The following is a 15,081-nucleotide window of genomic DNA, read 5'->3' as shown; positions in this document are numbered from 1 at the left end:
TTTAATCAGTGACATTTACTATGATACAGTACACTTCCAATAAAGTTTTACTTAAAATGTTAAAAATCGTAAGGCCAGCCAAGAGTTAAGACACTTTTTAAAAGTCACAAACTAGTGAACATGTTGATAAAATGTATAACACAGAAACTAATATTATTACCTTGCTTTGCTAATAGCAGTCAGTCACATTACTAGGAGCTGGAACATGGTTGAGTTAAGTTTGACGTTATTCTTATGTTACATCTGAAGTTCGAACTTCATATGTAAGTAAAACACAGCCGGAGTAGCTTTTTCCTGGCTTACTATTTTGTTCAAAAAGAGAGTTTTCCTAGTTGGTTTGTGTATACAAATTGACCGGAGCTAAAATTTATTTCCCTTAAACCAATACAAAATCAAAATGCAAACTATCAAGATCATACAAAGCCTATAATCATACATTTATCAGTGATTTAAAAAAAAGAATAAAATGGGTCAGTACATTAAGAACAGATTTCTTCACAAGACTTATCAAAATAATTTATTTAAATAAAATAACTGCAAACATTTTAAAACTTAGAATTAAAAAAATCATGTGCATTTAAATAAAAGCACTCTACTTCCCATTCACACACTTTCTCAATCAAGATTCCTTGTTTTTTCTTTACATTCACACAGTGTCTTTGTCTCTCTTTCGATCCAAGTCTTTGTTGGACAGTGAGATAGAGATCTGTGTGCAGCAGAGCGCCAGAGACATACAGAAGGGGGAGATGAAGACGTTCACAGCACATATAAACAAGGAGCGCAAGCAGGGCAGGAAGGTGTTGCTCAGCTGTATGCAGGGAACCAGGAACCTGGAGAGAGAAAAAAAGACATCAGAAAATAAATCATAAGTAACAGATGGTCTAATTGGTCTAAATGGATGACATTTTGTTAGGATAGTCTGCTTTGTTAGGTCAGGTAGATACTCTGGTACCGACCCAAAGTCGGAAATCTGGTCTGCTTGAGGATGTGGAATATGCTTACAGTGGCAAAATGGAATTGGAGTATTAATTGCATCAAAGAAAAGAAGGGATATGTCTGCTGTACATGTGATTTACGGACATATATAAGATCTGAATACTTTTAAATCCTTAAAATACTTCAGTTCAATGTAAAAGTGAGCCAAACCAGCATGGAGTCTGATTGTTGCCGTTTAAATTTCCTGAGCAACAAGCTGATCCTCTAACTTAAGCAAGCAAGTTTGAAACAATGAAATATAAATAAATATATATTTTTAGACTGTTGTCACTTGTATTTTCGATAGCTGCATGTTAAGTGAGTGAGGAATCGAATGTGTCACTGAATGACTGATTTGGTCAGAACATACCAGACGCGTAGGCAGGCGAGGATGGCTAGGAAGAGTCCACACAGGAAAGCAAGAGGCACAGCAAACAGCAAGGAGAGGCAGCGATAGGTCCAGATGCGAGTCCTCTCAAAGCCAACCAGACTGTAAGTCCACACACCACCTATACTATGAGGAGTGGCAGGTTCAGCCAGAACATCACTGACCTCCACCTACAGAAGACAAACAAGAAATGTATTCTATTAGAAAAATATATCTGTCTTTTATGTACTTTCTTTTTCATTATTTCAGTGTTAACTGATTCTGAAATTAAATTGCTTAATGATATCCTGATTTTACATATGCTTTGGAATCATTCTTTTGAGTCAGGGGGATGGGTAAGGAAAACATCTAAAATATGAAGGACATTTCTTGACAACTGGAATTAGTCAACTCTGACTGAACACTTGCTGAAAATGTTTAATCTGTAAAAGTAGCTCAATTGATATACTAAAAGAAACCTGCAAAAAGCCTAGTTTTAAGTATAGATGAAGCTACATCATAACATAAACATGCTCCAGTGATCCAGTGAACTCTAAGAGTTGTAAGGGGTGACAGTAATGTCTCAAAGAAAAAAGCATAGTAGACAGCAGGAAGCCTTCTGGTGTCCATCTGATCCGAGAAATACATCGATATTGTCTTACTCTGACAACACAACGTTGAACATAGCATGAAAAAGTTACTGTATTTTAAGCACTCACTGCGTTTGGACAGGCTGTATGAGGACTCAGAAGTTCAGTCAGATTTAGGGAGATTCCCCCAAATAACTCTAGTGCAACCTGATTAGTTTGTTAAAATAAACCGAGCTGAGTAAATTTAAAATTGACATCAGACAAAGTTTAGAGTTTTGAAGTTACACCACATCGGATAGGCTCAGCAACTGATGGAAACAGAGGTGTAACAGATGCATGAAACTGAGAAATGCTCTGTTTTTCGAGACAACTCAACCAAAACATGACAGTAGCATTAACCATAAAATTGTGAAAATTGAAATGACAAAAAATGCTTGATAGAAGCACACCAACTTTAAAAAAACACTTAAGTTTTTCTATAAAGAGATTTTGCAATAGGATGAAAGGAAAGCAGAATAGCAACAAAGATTTGTGCACATTTGTAATGGAAACGCAGCTAGTGATTCAAATTTAAGTGGAACCAAGGACAAACTTTGAGGTACTCCACATGAGACAAATGAACTGAGAAATTTATGACAAAACAGGTTCACTGCTATGTTGGAGAAAGGAGAGTCGGAAGGAAAGAAGAGCCGACCGACTGACCAATTGACCTTAAGGTGTTGGTTGATGCCATGTGGGTCTCTGTTGACAGGTCGGGTCGGAGCGGGACTCGGAGAATTTGCGGGAGGAGTTGGGTCTTTTGGAGCTGGAGTTGAAGCTTTCGATGCAAATTCTGGTGGAGGAGGAGGAGTGTTCACCTCTTCCTCATCACTGTCATCAATCTTACACTCTACCAGACAGTCATCGCTCACCATCATCATCTTTGCTAGAGCAAAAAACATACATTATGTGGCTCTGAAGGTTCAGGTCAGAATCCATCACTACACCAAGATTTCGGGCCTGATCTCTAGTTTCCAGCTGTAATAACAGAAGCTGTGTGTTGACACTAGATCATTCCTCTTTAGGTTCTAAGATAATAACTTCAGCTTTGTTTCTATTTAGCAGGACAAAGTTATGACACATCCACACATTTATCTGTTCTAAGCAACTGTTTATTGCTTGGATGGGTTGAGAGAATAAGCAGAACTGTACACACACACACACACACACACACACACTTCTCATAGGCTGTAACAGCAAGCTCAGCCCTGCACTACCACCTGTTTTAGCCCCCCAAAAAGATGTCATACCAAAATCTGTAAATAGCAGCTGGTGATTTTAGGATGGATTTCTTTAGATGATTGCATATGCTGCAGTCGTTTCGTATCATTAGAAAAGTTGCATAGAATTCAGATCACATATCACATTGTAGTTTTGAATAGCAGTGTCAAAGCTGGGGTTTCTTGAACATACCAACATTTAAAATATATGTTTACAAAAACACAACAGGATACAAGATGAGGCGATACAATTTCTTGACTTGTTGAGTAACTATCAAAGTAGATCTGCTAAATCTCTAATATGTTTAAACCATTTCTTACTTACCTCACTTAAATGCTTTCCTAGTCCTGTATCAGTAAAGACAGATTTTTTGCAGAGAGACGGGACAGACTGCAGCAAGTTAATCAAAAATGTCACAAAGATCATCAGATTGATTACCTAGCCCTTCAGAGATTATATTGCCATATTCACCAAGCACACCAACATCAACAGTGCTCTACTCTGTCTTTAGAGTGATATAAGTGCTAATGTGGTACTGTATGACTTATTTCTTGTGTCTGGGTCTTGGTTGGCTGTAGGGGAAAGGGGTTATTTTAGGAGGAGGAGTGGATGGGTCCAAAAGATCACATTTCAGTGGGGGAGCGGTCTTAACACAGAAACTGAAACAATGCCACACCTACTGTCTCATTTTAAACACAATGCAGAAACAGTGCAAAAGTGAAATATTAGAGAATATCTGTGATTTTAGACATGAGCAAAGTGGAAATTAACTTCTTCAAACCATCTTCCCTTTCTGTTTAAAGAATTGGTTAAAATACAGAAAATACAGCAAAGATTGTGGCATTTCATTTTTTATATATAAATAATATAAACATTTTCATACTAAAATTGTAGTATGAAAGAATCATGCTAAAATTAATGTCTTGCTAGGTTTTAAGTTGTTGTGTAATTTATATCTACATGTTCAAACTCATTATACTGTGCCTGCTTAAGAAAACACTCTATAAACACCAAAACTTGAATCATCAATTTCTTTGTCGTCTTTATTGTATTCATAATTCTTACCCACATATACAGTTGAACACAGTAAACTTAATAACATCATCAAACAGTGATCCAAAATATCAAGATGTTTTAACCACAGAAGAAGAATCATTTCAAAACAAAGACTCTACTTCTATTTTTACATGAGTGTAAAAGGACAGTGAAGAAATTACACATGTAAAAATGATTCAATATACGTTTTAAAAATCAAATTCAGAAGTACGTTAGAATTGAACCAGTGCATTAGACTGTTTTAAATGCCAACAGGGACCAAAACGAGTGGCAGATAAAAAAAATAAAATAAAAAAAAGTTTCTTTTATGGCTCCAAGATGCCAATATTGGTTTCACAGTTTAAACCAGAGCAAGTCACTGACACCTCTGATATAGGGACCATTTTGGCTCTTCAGGCAAGGGGCACAGTTTCAAGTTGAAGGGTAACAGTGCATTTCATTTGACTTAAAGGTTGGAAGAGATGGCAGATAAAGGCAAAACATCTGACCTGACTCCACAGCAAGCCAAACACGCCTGAAAAATCAATGGTGTTTCCAAGCCATGTAAGGTAAACATTTTAGGTAATGCTAGGACTGCAAGAAAAAAACTGGTCAATACTCTGTAAAAGATGCTTATGAACATAAGTGACCCTAGTAAATAAATCACTGTTCACTGGTTTTCATGCACAGAGCTCCCTTCCTGGACATTGTGTTAGAGAGCTGTTAGATTTCAACGAATTCCCATCAGAAACCCAGTCAAAGCAGAGGGCGTTCCAGGCGAAATTTGGGTAACGGAGTAAGTCCGACTTTGAAGTTCAAATGGAAGTCACCATAAGTCAACCAAAGACCTGAGAGAGAAACTCATACTTATTCTATCAAAGCTAAACCTGAGTTAGCCCATCTTTAACTCTGCAAAAGCCCTGAGTTTTGGCCTCATATTTAGGCCTTTCATCACATATAGAGGGGAATGTGTTTTCAGTCTGTATGTTCCACCGTATGTAAAAACAATACTGTTTTCCTCATTTAAAATGGAACCTTAAAGAACAACGCTATCAACAGACTCATTTGAATAAAATACGTAAAATAATTTGTGATGCACTATGTAGCTGATGTTAAATGACAGTAGTGTGGTCAGACCCCAGTGTTAGCTTCCTAATTTAGCAAACCAAATAGCCACAAACAAAATTTTTGCTCTGAGCAACAGGAATAAAATAATACCCTTTGATTTGTGTACCCCATGTAATGTTGCAAAAAAATATATAAATATTTCAGATACTAAACTTGATATGAATGTGATGCAAGGGGAACTGCACAGCAAAAATGTAAAAATACTATGCTAACAAGGTAGCTGGCTAGCTACTTTTGCATTGACTGATGATAAAAATTCTCTAAAGAACACAATAATGTTTATGATTCTAAAGCCAAATATGCCAGTTATTATTGTTAATTCTACACTTTGTTTTACCATTAACTATGCAAGCCTAGCTTGTTCAACAGCTTAACTGTAAAGCACAAATTAAAAGAATAAGAATGGTATTTCCTGTGCCTGTGTCCTGTATTTATTGGCAATTCCAGTGGGTTTATTTCACGTTTTGGTTTTTAGTATCATGTACTGGTTTACAGGAGTTAAGTGGTTGAGTGTAAGCAAAGTGGGAAACCATTTTAACTTGTCTCTATTACGAATCTAGTGAGTTCACAATCAAAGCATGCAAATTTGACTCCAGAAATTGAGCTGGATAACATTTTACTATACAGGGAGCAGAAAATCACATAAACCTGGCAAAAGTTATTCAGGTGAAAAATTTCCTTACATTAAATAGATTTTGTAGGTTTTTCAGAAGCAATATAAGTAGTATATCAGTAGTGATATTAATATCACATCCTTATTACCTAGTTCATGCCTGAACCTGTTCTCTTGACTACCAAAAGAAATGATTAAAAGTATAAACCCAACATTTCAAACATAAATAAGTGTATAGGAATAACTTTTTCTCAATGGAAGAACTGCTCAGGTCTGGTTGACATTTGTCCACACTTTTATGTGTTCTATCTCTTACTCTTTTTTTCAGTTTCACTCAATTCTGGATAACTTTATTCCTAAACACATTTTATGTATATTTATGCTCATGAAAAATAATGTGTAGAAATAAAAGAACTCGTGAATACCACAAGCATGGCTCCATTTGAAGGCACCATTTAAAAGCAAAGTTACGCAAAAGTAGCATGAGCCCAGTGGCTTACCAGCAATAAGTCATGAAGGACTAAAGATAGTTTTCAATTAATTTTAAAAGGTGATCATCAATGTACTATGAAAAAGTAATAGAGTTGTTGGCAAAGGTTCAAATGACTTGTGTTTTTTAGGTTTTTTTTCTTCTTTTTAATAATTCACTTTTGGGCTCATTGACATCATACCAGTACACATTTTAATTTCATAAACAAAGTCTAAACTTATCTGGTGTTTTCAAGTGAAAAACGTCAAAAAAGACGCAAAGGCACTCCTAGGCACAGGACCCAGATCAGTTTTCTAGAGCAAATCATTAGGGTGTGCTGATCTCAGACCTGCCACTAGGGGGCAGCTTAAGTATTTTCTTGTTGTTCACGTACACTCAGTACCGTACCAAACAGTTTTTCTGGTGATATCACTGGTGAATCCACATCCCTGATTCTCAAAAAAAAAAAAGGTGTAAAAGCCAGGAGAGCAAAACAAAGCTGAACAAAAATCATTTGAAAAAACAGACACACTGGACATACACCTACACGGCACCAAGACTAGTGGCACTATGAGATGGCACACGCAATTATTGTTGTCCATAAAACAGAAAAAAGGGGGGGAAAAAATTCAAGATCTTCACTTTCAAACAATGAACCTATTATTCCACAGTTCTTCATGCTTTCATCTCAGTCCGGACTGAAAAGGGCCTGCCCTTCTCAGGCCAAATACTTTCTTAGCCGAGGGGGCAGTTGGAGCAATCGAGGAAGACGAGGAGGAGGAAGGAGTGGCGGAGACAGAAGGAGGGAAGGGAGACGACTGCACAGGAGGCTGACGGGACAGGAGCTCCTTAAATACAGAGTTCATCTGACGGCTAATCATGTCCTGTGTGAGAACAAGAGGGGGGAAGCAGATAACATAATGTCTTAAATGATATTTTCTACTATGATGCACTCCAAATTAATTAATAATTAAAAAAGAACATGTAATTTGCAGCCTGATAAAACAAATATTTGTTTGGAAGTATACAATTAAAACGTGTCTTTCTGTTGTGGACATTTTGTGAAAAAAAAAAAAAAAAAAAAAAAAAAAAAAAAAAGACAAATATAGGCTTTTTAACCTTCATGTTTAAAAGCATTTCTAGAATATGTTCATTTATGCAGCAGGCAGGATGTAGATGTTGATAGCATCTAGCTTAGCAGGACAATTACCTTGTCAACTGTTGGTCTTTCTGCTGTAACAAATGGAGGCTTGTCTGGGACTCTGCAGCTGGCCTGCCTTACAGTGTCCAAAGTGTGTCTCCGTTCCTGAGACCTGGAGGAGAGGTGAAAAATAACCCAAGTCATCACAGCACAGAGCTTCTCGTCTGTTTGTTCTTTGAGTGCTGAATCTAACATTGAGAGGAGCAGCAGCCAAGAGTTAATTCACTAATAGAGGAGCTAATTTTGTTTGTTTAGCGCATTAACATATTTGCTAACTTTAAAAGCATTTAGCACTGTTAGCTTAATCTAAATTAAGTTTTCCAGATAAATTCTACAGCATTACTTTACTTGGCAACTTTCAGTTGAATACAATTTAACATCTGTGTCAAAGTTTTGGTTGATGAAGGTTAAGAATTCTTCAGAGTTTGGTGTTTATATTCATGCTCTTATTTCGAAGTGGGTGAATAAACTTTATTGAGCAAATAAGTGTGCAATCAGGAGGTATTAATCAAACAAATGTATGCAAAAATATGAATTGTTTAGAGCCTCCTCACATTCTCCTTGTGACATGGTGGTTATCAACCTTTAGCATTTTACAACTTTAGCATTAGCTTCCACTAACTAAAATGTTGGCATAGTGCTTTAGTGCTAATGGAACTAATTAGTGCTTTAGGTTTAAGTAGCTAACTTTTTAGTTAGCGGTAATGAGATTTTTTCTAAAAGAATTTCTAAACAGGAGGCCATTCATTTAATAAATCAAACATATACATGAAAAAATATTTAAAGTTTTTAAATCTACAATGATTAAGACATCACTGTCCCATTAAAATTCTCACAAATCTATTTGCTTAATTAAAATATTACTTGTTTAGTTTAATGTTGAGGTACAACAACAAAAAAACAGAAGTACTTTTTGATAAAACGCAAATTTACCATCTTACAATGGTTAATAAGGTTCACTATGACTTAGAATGACCTTCAAAACCTGTCAAACGACTACCATCTGAATGTAATTTAACAAATGAATCCCAAATCCTCAAATTCATGTAATTCTAAATGCTCATTTTGTCTGGAGTCATGACGGTAAGACATCTCTGCCACCACGTGGTCAAACTAGAAATTACAACACAGTCTACACTTAATCCAATTTACCATTCCTGCCCTCTGCCTTTTCATCCAGTAATCTGTGTGGTATTTCAGGTCACATCTGGGACTCTGTAGTTTGTGAACAGAGTGGACAGAGGTTGGTTCCACCTTTTCTTACATCCTGCGCCGGGCGTTGTTAGATTGATGCTCTGCTTTGTCTTATCCACTTAAATTCAGGCTGTTATGTAATCCTGGCACTCTCTGTTGCTTTGCACAGATATGACTGAGTCTGACCAAATTGGCTAAATGTCTCTAGACTTTCTGTTTTTTTCTCTCTGAATTCACTTGAATCTATCTCAGTGTCATCCTTCTGCAAATATTTGAACCGTGCTAAGCACACGCAGAGTTTGGTGTGTGCCTGAGGTGTGCAGTCTTACACTGGTATTTGTTGTCTTGTGGCAGGGGAAGCTTGTGGTTTTTGACTCGGGCTCCCCTCACTTCCTCTCTGTCTCCCTGGCAACGAAGCACTATCGCTGTTTACCCGCATCCTGTCGAGACACGCCAAAATGGTAAGACTTTGGTTAGTGTCTGCTAGCGTTTGTAGGCTTGAAGACTTGTATGGATGTACAATGATGAGAACTGAAGGTGTTCTTCATTTTGCTAATTTTTTTGTCTGTGTAAGAGTTTTGGTCAGCCTCAGATTCCTTGATTTGTAAAATCTATTCACATTACAACTGTTAAGCTGTCTGTGATTGCATTCATAGGTGTGTTTGAGTGAGAGTGTGTGTGCTTGAGCATGAGTATTTTGCATTCGTGTGCATACCTTGTTGTGTTTTCCGTATGTGGGTCTTCTGCTGATAGGTTTCCAGTGCTGCCTCCGCCTACTCTACCTTCATCTCTTTTCCCTCGCTCTGACCTAGAGGAGGAGAAGCAGAGGGAGATATATATATATATAAAGCATATTGTTTCATGTTTTATGAGAAAAAGATGAAACAACAAAAGTTTGAGAGTGGGATAAAAACTGACCAAGTAAATATACTGGTGTGACAAGAACAATGTGATTGGAAATGCTACAGTCTAAACCTGCACACACACCCAACAGCTTGAAGGTCATACAAACACTGCTTTATATTTTATTAACCTGACTACTTTTATGCCAAATGCAACCCAATCAAGCATTTAGGATGCCATCTCCATCTCCAGTATCTCTCCACTAAAGTGAAGCTGCCCTGGCACATGTAGGTTACCAGCTTTTCAAATGGTTCACATTAAATGCCGTGCGGAAACACAATCTCTTTTATCAAATATCATCTTTGCAAAGCCAGCCAGAATTGTTGACACATAAAGATCACTTACACTTCAAGTATGTTGATGTACTTGTGTGGGACTAGACCCTTAACTCCTCCAACTTCGCCTCTCCACCAATCACACGAGGCCTTGCTGTAAAGGATAATAGGATCTCCCTGCTTGAAGGAAAGCTCTGCTGGAGATCTGGCTGCGTAGTCAAACAAAGCTACTGCCTCCCACTCTACAGGACAAAATAAATCACAACAAATTTGATTGAGATAATCATTTTTGTTGCATCTATGTGGAAGCTCTTTTGATGCCTGGCGTGCTGTTAGTGTGTGCACCAACCGTCCTCACTGGGCAGATGCTCGGTCTCTCCGTCTCCCTCCTCTGTGATTGGTTCACTGCACACAAGCAGAAAAATAGAAAGTAGGTGGTCAAACTCAATTCCTCTACTGGTTGAGACGGAAACCAGAACTACAACATCACAGTCCTAACTTGTGACAATGTGATTATGCAGCATCACACGCAAGGCTTAGAATTAGAAAGAATGATTTAGTGATTTCTCCATTTTGGCACAGCACACATAGTTGAGAAGCTGCAGGCTTGTGTTCAGCTTAAGTGAGTAACAAGCTTATTTGTATTTACACAAAGCATGTGAGTGCCACCAATATGCCTTTTAGCTTCAGTGTGAAATTTTGTTTTAAGATGATGAACTATGAAAAAGGGACAGAGAGGAAAGCTGCTCTATACATTTGGAACTGTTCAACCCAGTGTCTCTAACTTCAAAATAAAATAACAAAACTGTAGCAGGGGAGGCAGATACCAATCACTGGTTAATTACATGGACCACTTTTAGTCTTTTCTGTTGGTGAAAGTATTAAAAAATGTGAGTGAGAGCAGCTGCTTTGAAAATGTAGCCATTATAAAACAGTTTGTGGAAGCAAAGACAACAGGAGAAGATTAAATGGATGATATGCAATCAGATAATCCATACACAAATTTTTCACTTACAGTGGTCAGTCCATTTACTCTATAACACGAAAGAGTTAGTTTTTTAAATGAGTTTACAATGTGTTTGATCAAATTAAATACTAAAATACTTAAATCAATCAAGCCTGGATTATGTTACACTACACATAAATTATACAGTAATAAAAAGCACACTATATGAACTAATTAAACTTGAGAGAAATATTCTAAGCTGGACACATCCTTTAAAGCAGGTACTGATGTGTAAAACGAAGACTTGTAAAATCAAACAAAAGTTGGGGATTTTTTTCTGTTTTAAAATGCAGAGCGACGACCCATTGTCATATTGTCACTCAGGGCTCACCAGTACTCCTGCTCCAGTGTCATGTGCTTCTCGTAGACCGGACCTGGCAGTTCCGATTGGCCGGGGAAGATGCTGTCATGCTGAAGGATCATGGTTTTAACAAGATCATTGACCTGTGGTTGCCTAGCAACGGCGTCGTCAGATTCCATCCCCCTCAGCAGGCTCGGACCGAAGCAAACAGCCAAGTTGTAGGGCTGCATCATGTTCTCGTCACTGTACTGAGACACGCTGTGACCAAAAAAACAAACAAAAAACAAACAAACCAAAGCACAGTGACCAGTAGTTTCAAAACATTGGTGGATATTAGTAAGAGAACATCCAAAACTCGGATTCAGCTTACTGGTTGAGGAAAGCGAAAAGGTATCGCATCACGATGAGGAGAGGCCGTGGGAAAGTAGAAAAAATGGCTCTAATCTGGGCAGCTTTCTCAGTCTCATCTTCAATTTCTGGGCAACATGAGGAGGAATCAGATGAGAAATGTGTTGACAAAAGATTGTTATGTGCTATTAAATTACAGCTTTGCTGAGAGCCAGAAACCCCAGAAAATATGACTTAAATTAATGACTATCCGTGTCAGATGGTCACTTAAAAAAATGTAGGTAATATTCAGCTCAAGAACAAAGTTTTTGTATCACGACTGTATGGGCTTTGAAAGTAGATATCTGTGAGTGCAAGCTGTTGGGTGGTTTTAAAACAGGTACCACCAAAACAAAGACACTGAGGTCACAAAGGCATCTTACGGACACATTCCAGCAGCGGAGAGTAGCTTTCGTAGGGGAACAGAGGAGGCTCAAGCCCCCTGAAGTACAGCTTCAGCACGCCAGCCACAGAGTCCAGGTCACACTCACTGTCTGACAGAGGATCCTCCCCTGCAGGAAATTAGAAGTGCATGGGAAAAAAAGATTGCTCGTTATGACAAGAAAGCCTAAACAAGTCTAAAAACCAGCTCACTTCTACGATGTGACCGAGGCCTGGAAACATGTATGGGCTTTGAAAGTCGTTATAAAATCGAATGTCTCCACCACATCGTTTGAAAAAAATAATACTGCAGACAAGGGGATCGGTTTCAGAAAAGTTTCCATCTACATGAACCAGCACAAATACATGACTGTGTGTTGTTTTGAACATACCAAACCCATAGTGGGCAGTGTAGCGCAAAGCTAAAACCTACGTCAGCCAATCAGATTGCTTCAAAACAACCATGACTTGGCACCATGGGGGTTTATCTGTGTGGACAGATGCATTGGTTGAACTACTTTTGAATATTGTATCAGAATACAAAGTTAATGAAACACAAGACTATGCCAATTGGGAGTCATGTCAAAGCAAGTATGTGGATATGTTGGCATATTATTTGTCACAGACAGTAATCAGAGACCCTAAATCTCTGTTTTCTCATGTACACACGGCAACACAAATATGGAGTTTTCTCAAATCTAAGCTCAAATCTGAGGATTTCTTCATAAATAAATGTTTTTACTAATATTAAACAGACTTTCCATGTTGATCAAAGACCAACCCACATAAAAATGTGTTCATTTTCCCAGATATCCTGCTATGTGTGGACTAGGCTTAAAAATAATATATGGTGCTGGTAAATTTATAGCCCTTATGCCACATTTTGTTAAGCTGCAACAATAAATTTAAAGTAGAACATAATTGTGGAGCAATAAGAGTATATGGTGAAATTTGAAGGGCAACAGTACTAAACACACAGCCAAAGCTTCAATGTGGTAAGTTTAATTAAAAGTAGATTCATGTGTTAGAATTATTCAAAGTCCAGAGCTAAATATATTGGGAGTTAATTTAGTGACAGGACTTAAACATTGCTTTTCAGAGACATTCTCAAGCGGGCTTGAGTTATTAAGCAAAGAAGTCAGTCTAAGAGAGTTTTCACACCTGACAGTCCTGTGGACTCAATTTGATTGGGTACCAAAGTTGCAACATTTGTTACATACATTTTCAGCTGGTGTGGTTCACTTTCACACTGCACTGTGTCAAACAAACCAAACTCTTTGAAAAACTTGTTCTCCTCTTCGTCTGTGGTGGCGCTGCACCAAAAACCACTCTAGTAAACCACACAGAAAGCCCTAATAAAGGCACTGCGCACAACTTCCTTCTTTACAAACAAAAATGGAGTGACGTCAGATTGTAGCGGCTTGTAATCTTTTCTCTGGCAAAAGGTCACAAGCCATTTCTCCTGCTAGCGCTAGACTAGACCTATCTGTTTTGGTTGTACTTACCCAGAATGCTCTGAACTATAGTCCACTTCCTACTTTTGGAGCGATCTCCGGTTCGCTTGCATCCTCATAAGCATTCAAACCTCACCAGCGTTCCCTTCAACCCAAACCAAACCTAGGTCTTTAGGCTGACCAGAGTTTGCTTTTTTGGTCTGCATCACAATTCGATTACACATTCACACCTCCCCTGGTGAACCAAACTTTCTGTGAATGCTCCCTTAATCTACAATTCTGGCTAAGTGAATGCAAAAGGTTCACAATTATGTGCTTCTTTATGTTTGGTCTATCACACTAAATCTCGATAAAATACCCGTTTGTGGTTGCTGTTTGACAAAAAGTGAAAAAGTTCAATGTGTATAAAATATTTTGCAAGGTTCTATGTCAATGCAAGAAGAAGTCCCAGCCTGGGGTCTTTCTGCATGGAGTTTCCATGCTTTCCCTGTGCATACGTCGGTTCTCTTAGGGTTCCTTAACTTCCTTCCATGGTCCAAAAGCATGAGCGTTAGGATAACCGGTCTCTCTACATTGCCCTTTGGTATAAATGTGTGCACGGTTGTTTACTGTGTGTCTGTTTGTTGTCCTGTGGTGGACTGGTTGGATCACTTACCTCTCTCAAATGCATCTCTGATGAGGTTCACCTCCCTCTGGGAACCAGGCACTCTGAAAATACCTTCATGGTGGAGGCCTGCAACACACACCCTGACATCAAAGTCTATATTCACTGAAGCTAAAGGTCTGGACGGACAAGCCAAGCTAAGAGCAGTTCCACCTACTCATGAACCCCATCATCCAAAGCTCTTTCTCTCTCTCTGTCTGCCTGCTGTACCAGAAAAACTGACTCACCATGGAGATTTATGAAACGAATGCAGCTCTCAACCACCACAGGAATCTGCTGCCCAGAGCTCTGGAGAGGAAAGACAGGCATGCAGATGGAGAGTGAAGATACAGTCAAATATAGAGGAGAAGGAAATGTTAAAATGTGTAACAAAAATGAAGCAAAAACAGCAAAGAAACAGGAGGAAGTTGAAGCAGAAGGGTGATATAATGATGCTATTATCTAATAGTATTTTTCCTCTATTAACATTTTTACCAGTGTTGCATTGAGAAGTAGCTTGTATAATGAGCTCAGCTGATGCGCAGTTCCAGCAGGTACTAATTGCTGTTGGCTAGTCTGAAGGAGCTGAGTGGGGGAGTCTGTGAGGCTGAAGCTCGTTAGCTTGTGAACTGCAGCTCAGAGGAGGAGCTGTGTCTTGAAGGCAGTGCTAGGTCCAAGCGGGTGTTTTGCACAGTTGAATGGTTGCCATGGAGATGAAAGCATTTCCCAAATATGCAGGAAAGAATCAAAGCAACACTCTACTAATTTTATTTCTTTCTTCTGGTAATAATAAGGCTTTATCCTACTAATATTATGACTTTAGTGTCATAATATGATGTCTTTATGCTTGTAATTACCCCCCCCACCGCCCGCTGCACCCCCCCCTCCACCCCTCAAGC

At 38.4% G+C, this 15,081-nt stretch overlaps 2 protein-coding genes across 5 annotated transcripts in view; both read right to left on the bottom strand.

The window, feature by feature from the left end:
* Window positions 1-98: 98 nt before the first annotated feature.
* cav4b (caveolin 4b) lies at window positions 99-3,954 on the bottom strand. Of its 2 annotated transcripts, XM_015033291.1 has the most exons (5): window positions 3,664-3,954; window positions 3,517-3,630; window positions 2,643-2,857; window positions 1,346-1,533; window positions 99-830 (listed from the first exon to the last, which is right to left on the bottom strand). In XM_015033291.1, the coding sequence occupies exons 3-5, from the start codon at window positions 2,850-2,852 to the stop codon at window positions 647-649; spliced, it is 582 nt and encodes a 193-aa protein (XP_014888777.1). In that variant the 5' UTR covers window positions 2,853-2,857; window positions 3,517-3,630; window positions 3,664-3,954; the 3' UTR covers window positions 99-646. The 2 variants fall into 2 exon arrangements, with proteins under 2 accessions (XP_014888777.1, XP_014888776.1); XM_015033290.1 differs by having other exon boundaries at window positions 3,517-3,954.
* Window positions 3,955-6,565: 2,611 nt separating this feature from the next.
* Window positions 6,566-15,081, bottom strand: part of arhgap4b (Rho GTPase activating protein 4b) — a 45,211-nt gene continuing 36,695 nt past the window's right edge. For 2 of the 3 annotated variants that reach the window (XM_015033301.1, XM_015033302.1), the window contains exons 14-24: window positions 14,431-14,491; window positions 14,195-14,272; window positions 12,088-12,216; window positions 11,688-11,793; window positions 11,348-11,575; window positions 10,360-10,415; window positions 10,081-10,252; window positions 9,548-9,640; window positions 9,162-9,272; window positions 7,648-7,750; window positions 6,566-7,321 (exon numbers count right to left, since the gene is read on the bottom strand). In XM_015033301.1, the coding sequence (XP_014888787.1) occupies window positions 7,121-7,321; window positions 7,648-7,750; window positions 9,162-9,272; window positions 9,548-9,640; window positions 10,081-10,252; window positions 10,360-10,415; window positions 11,348-11,575; window positions 11,688-11,793; window positions 12,088-12,216; window positions 14,195-14,272; window positions 14,431-14,491 (1,338 nt within the window). In that variant the 3' untranslated portion in view covers window positions 6,566-7,120. The remainder of the gene's footprint in view (window positions 7,322-7,647; window positions 7,751-9,161; window positions 9,273-9,547; window positions 9,641-10,080; window positions 10,253-10,359; window positions 10,416-11,347; window positions 11,576-11,687; window positions 11,794-12,087; window positions 12,217-14,194; window positions 14,273-14,430; window positions 14,492-15,081) is intronic. The other variant, XM_015033304.1, reaches the window with a different exon arrangement.

Source organism: Poecilia latipinna, unplaced genomic scaffold, assembly GCF_001443285.1.
Source record: "Poecilia latipinna isolate Pla-1442-1.1 unplaced genomic scaffold, P_latipinna-1.0 Scaffold263, whole genome shotgun sequence".
Lineage (NCBI taxonomy): Eukaryota > Metazoa > Chordata > Actinopteri > Cyprinodontiformes > Poeciliidae > Poecilia > Poecilia latipinna.
Note: the sequence above shows the minus strand (reverse complement) of the source record. Positions and strands in the feature narration are given on the sequence as shown.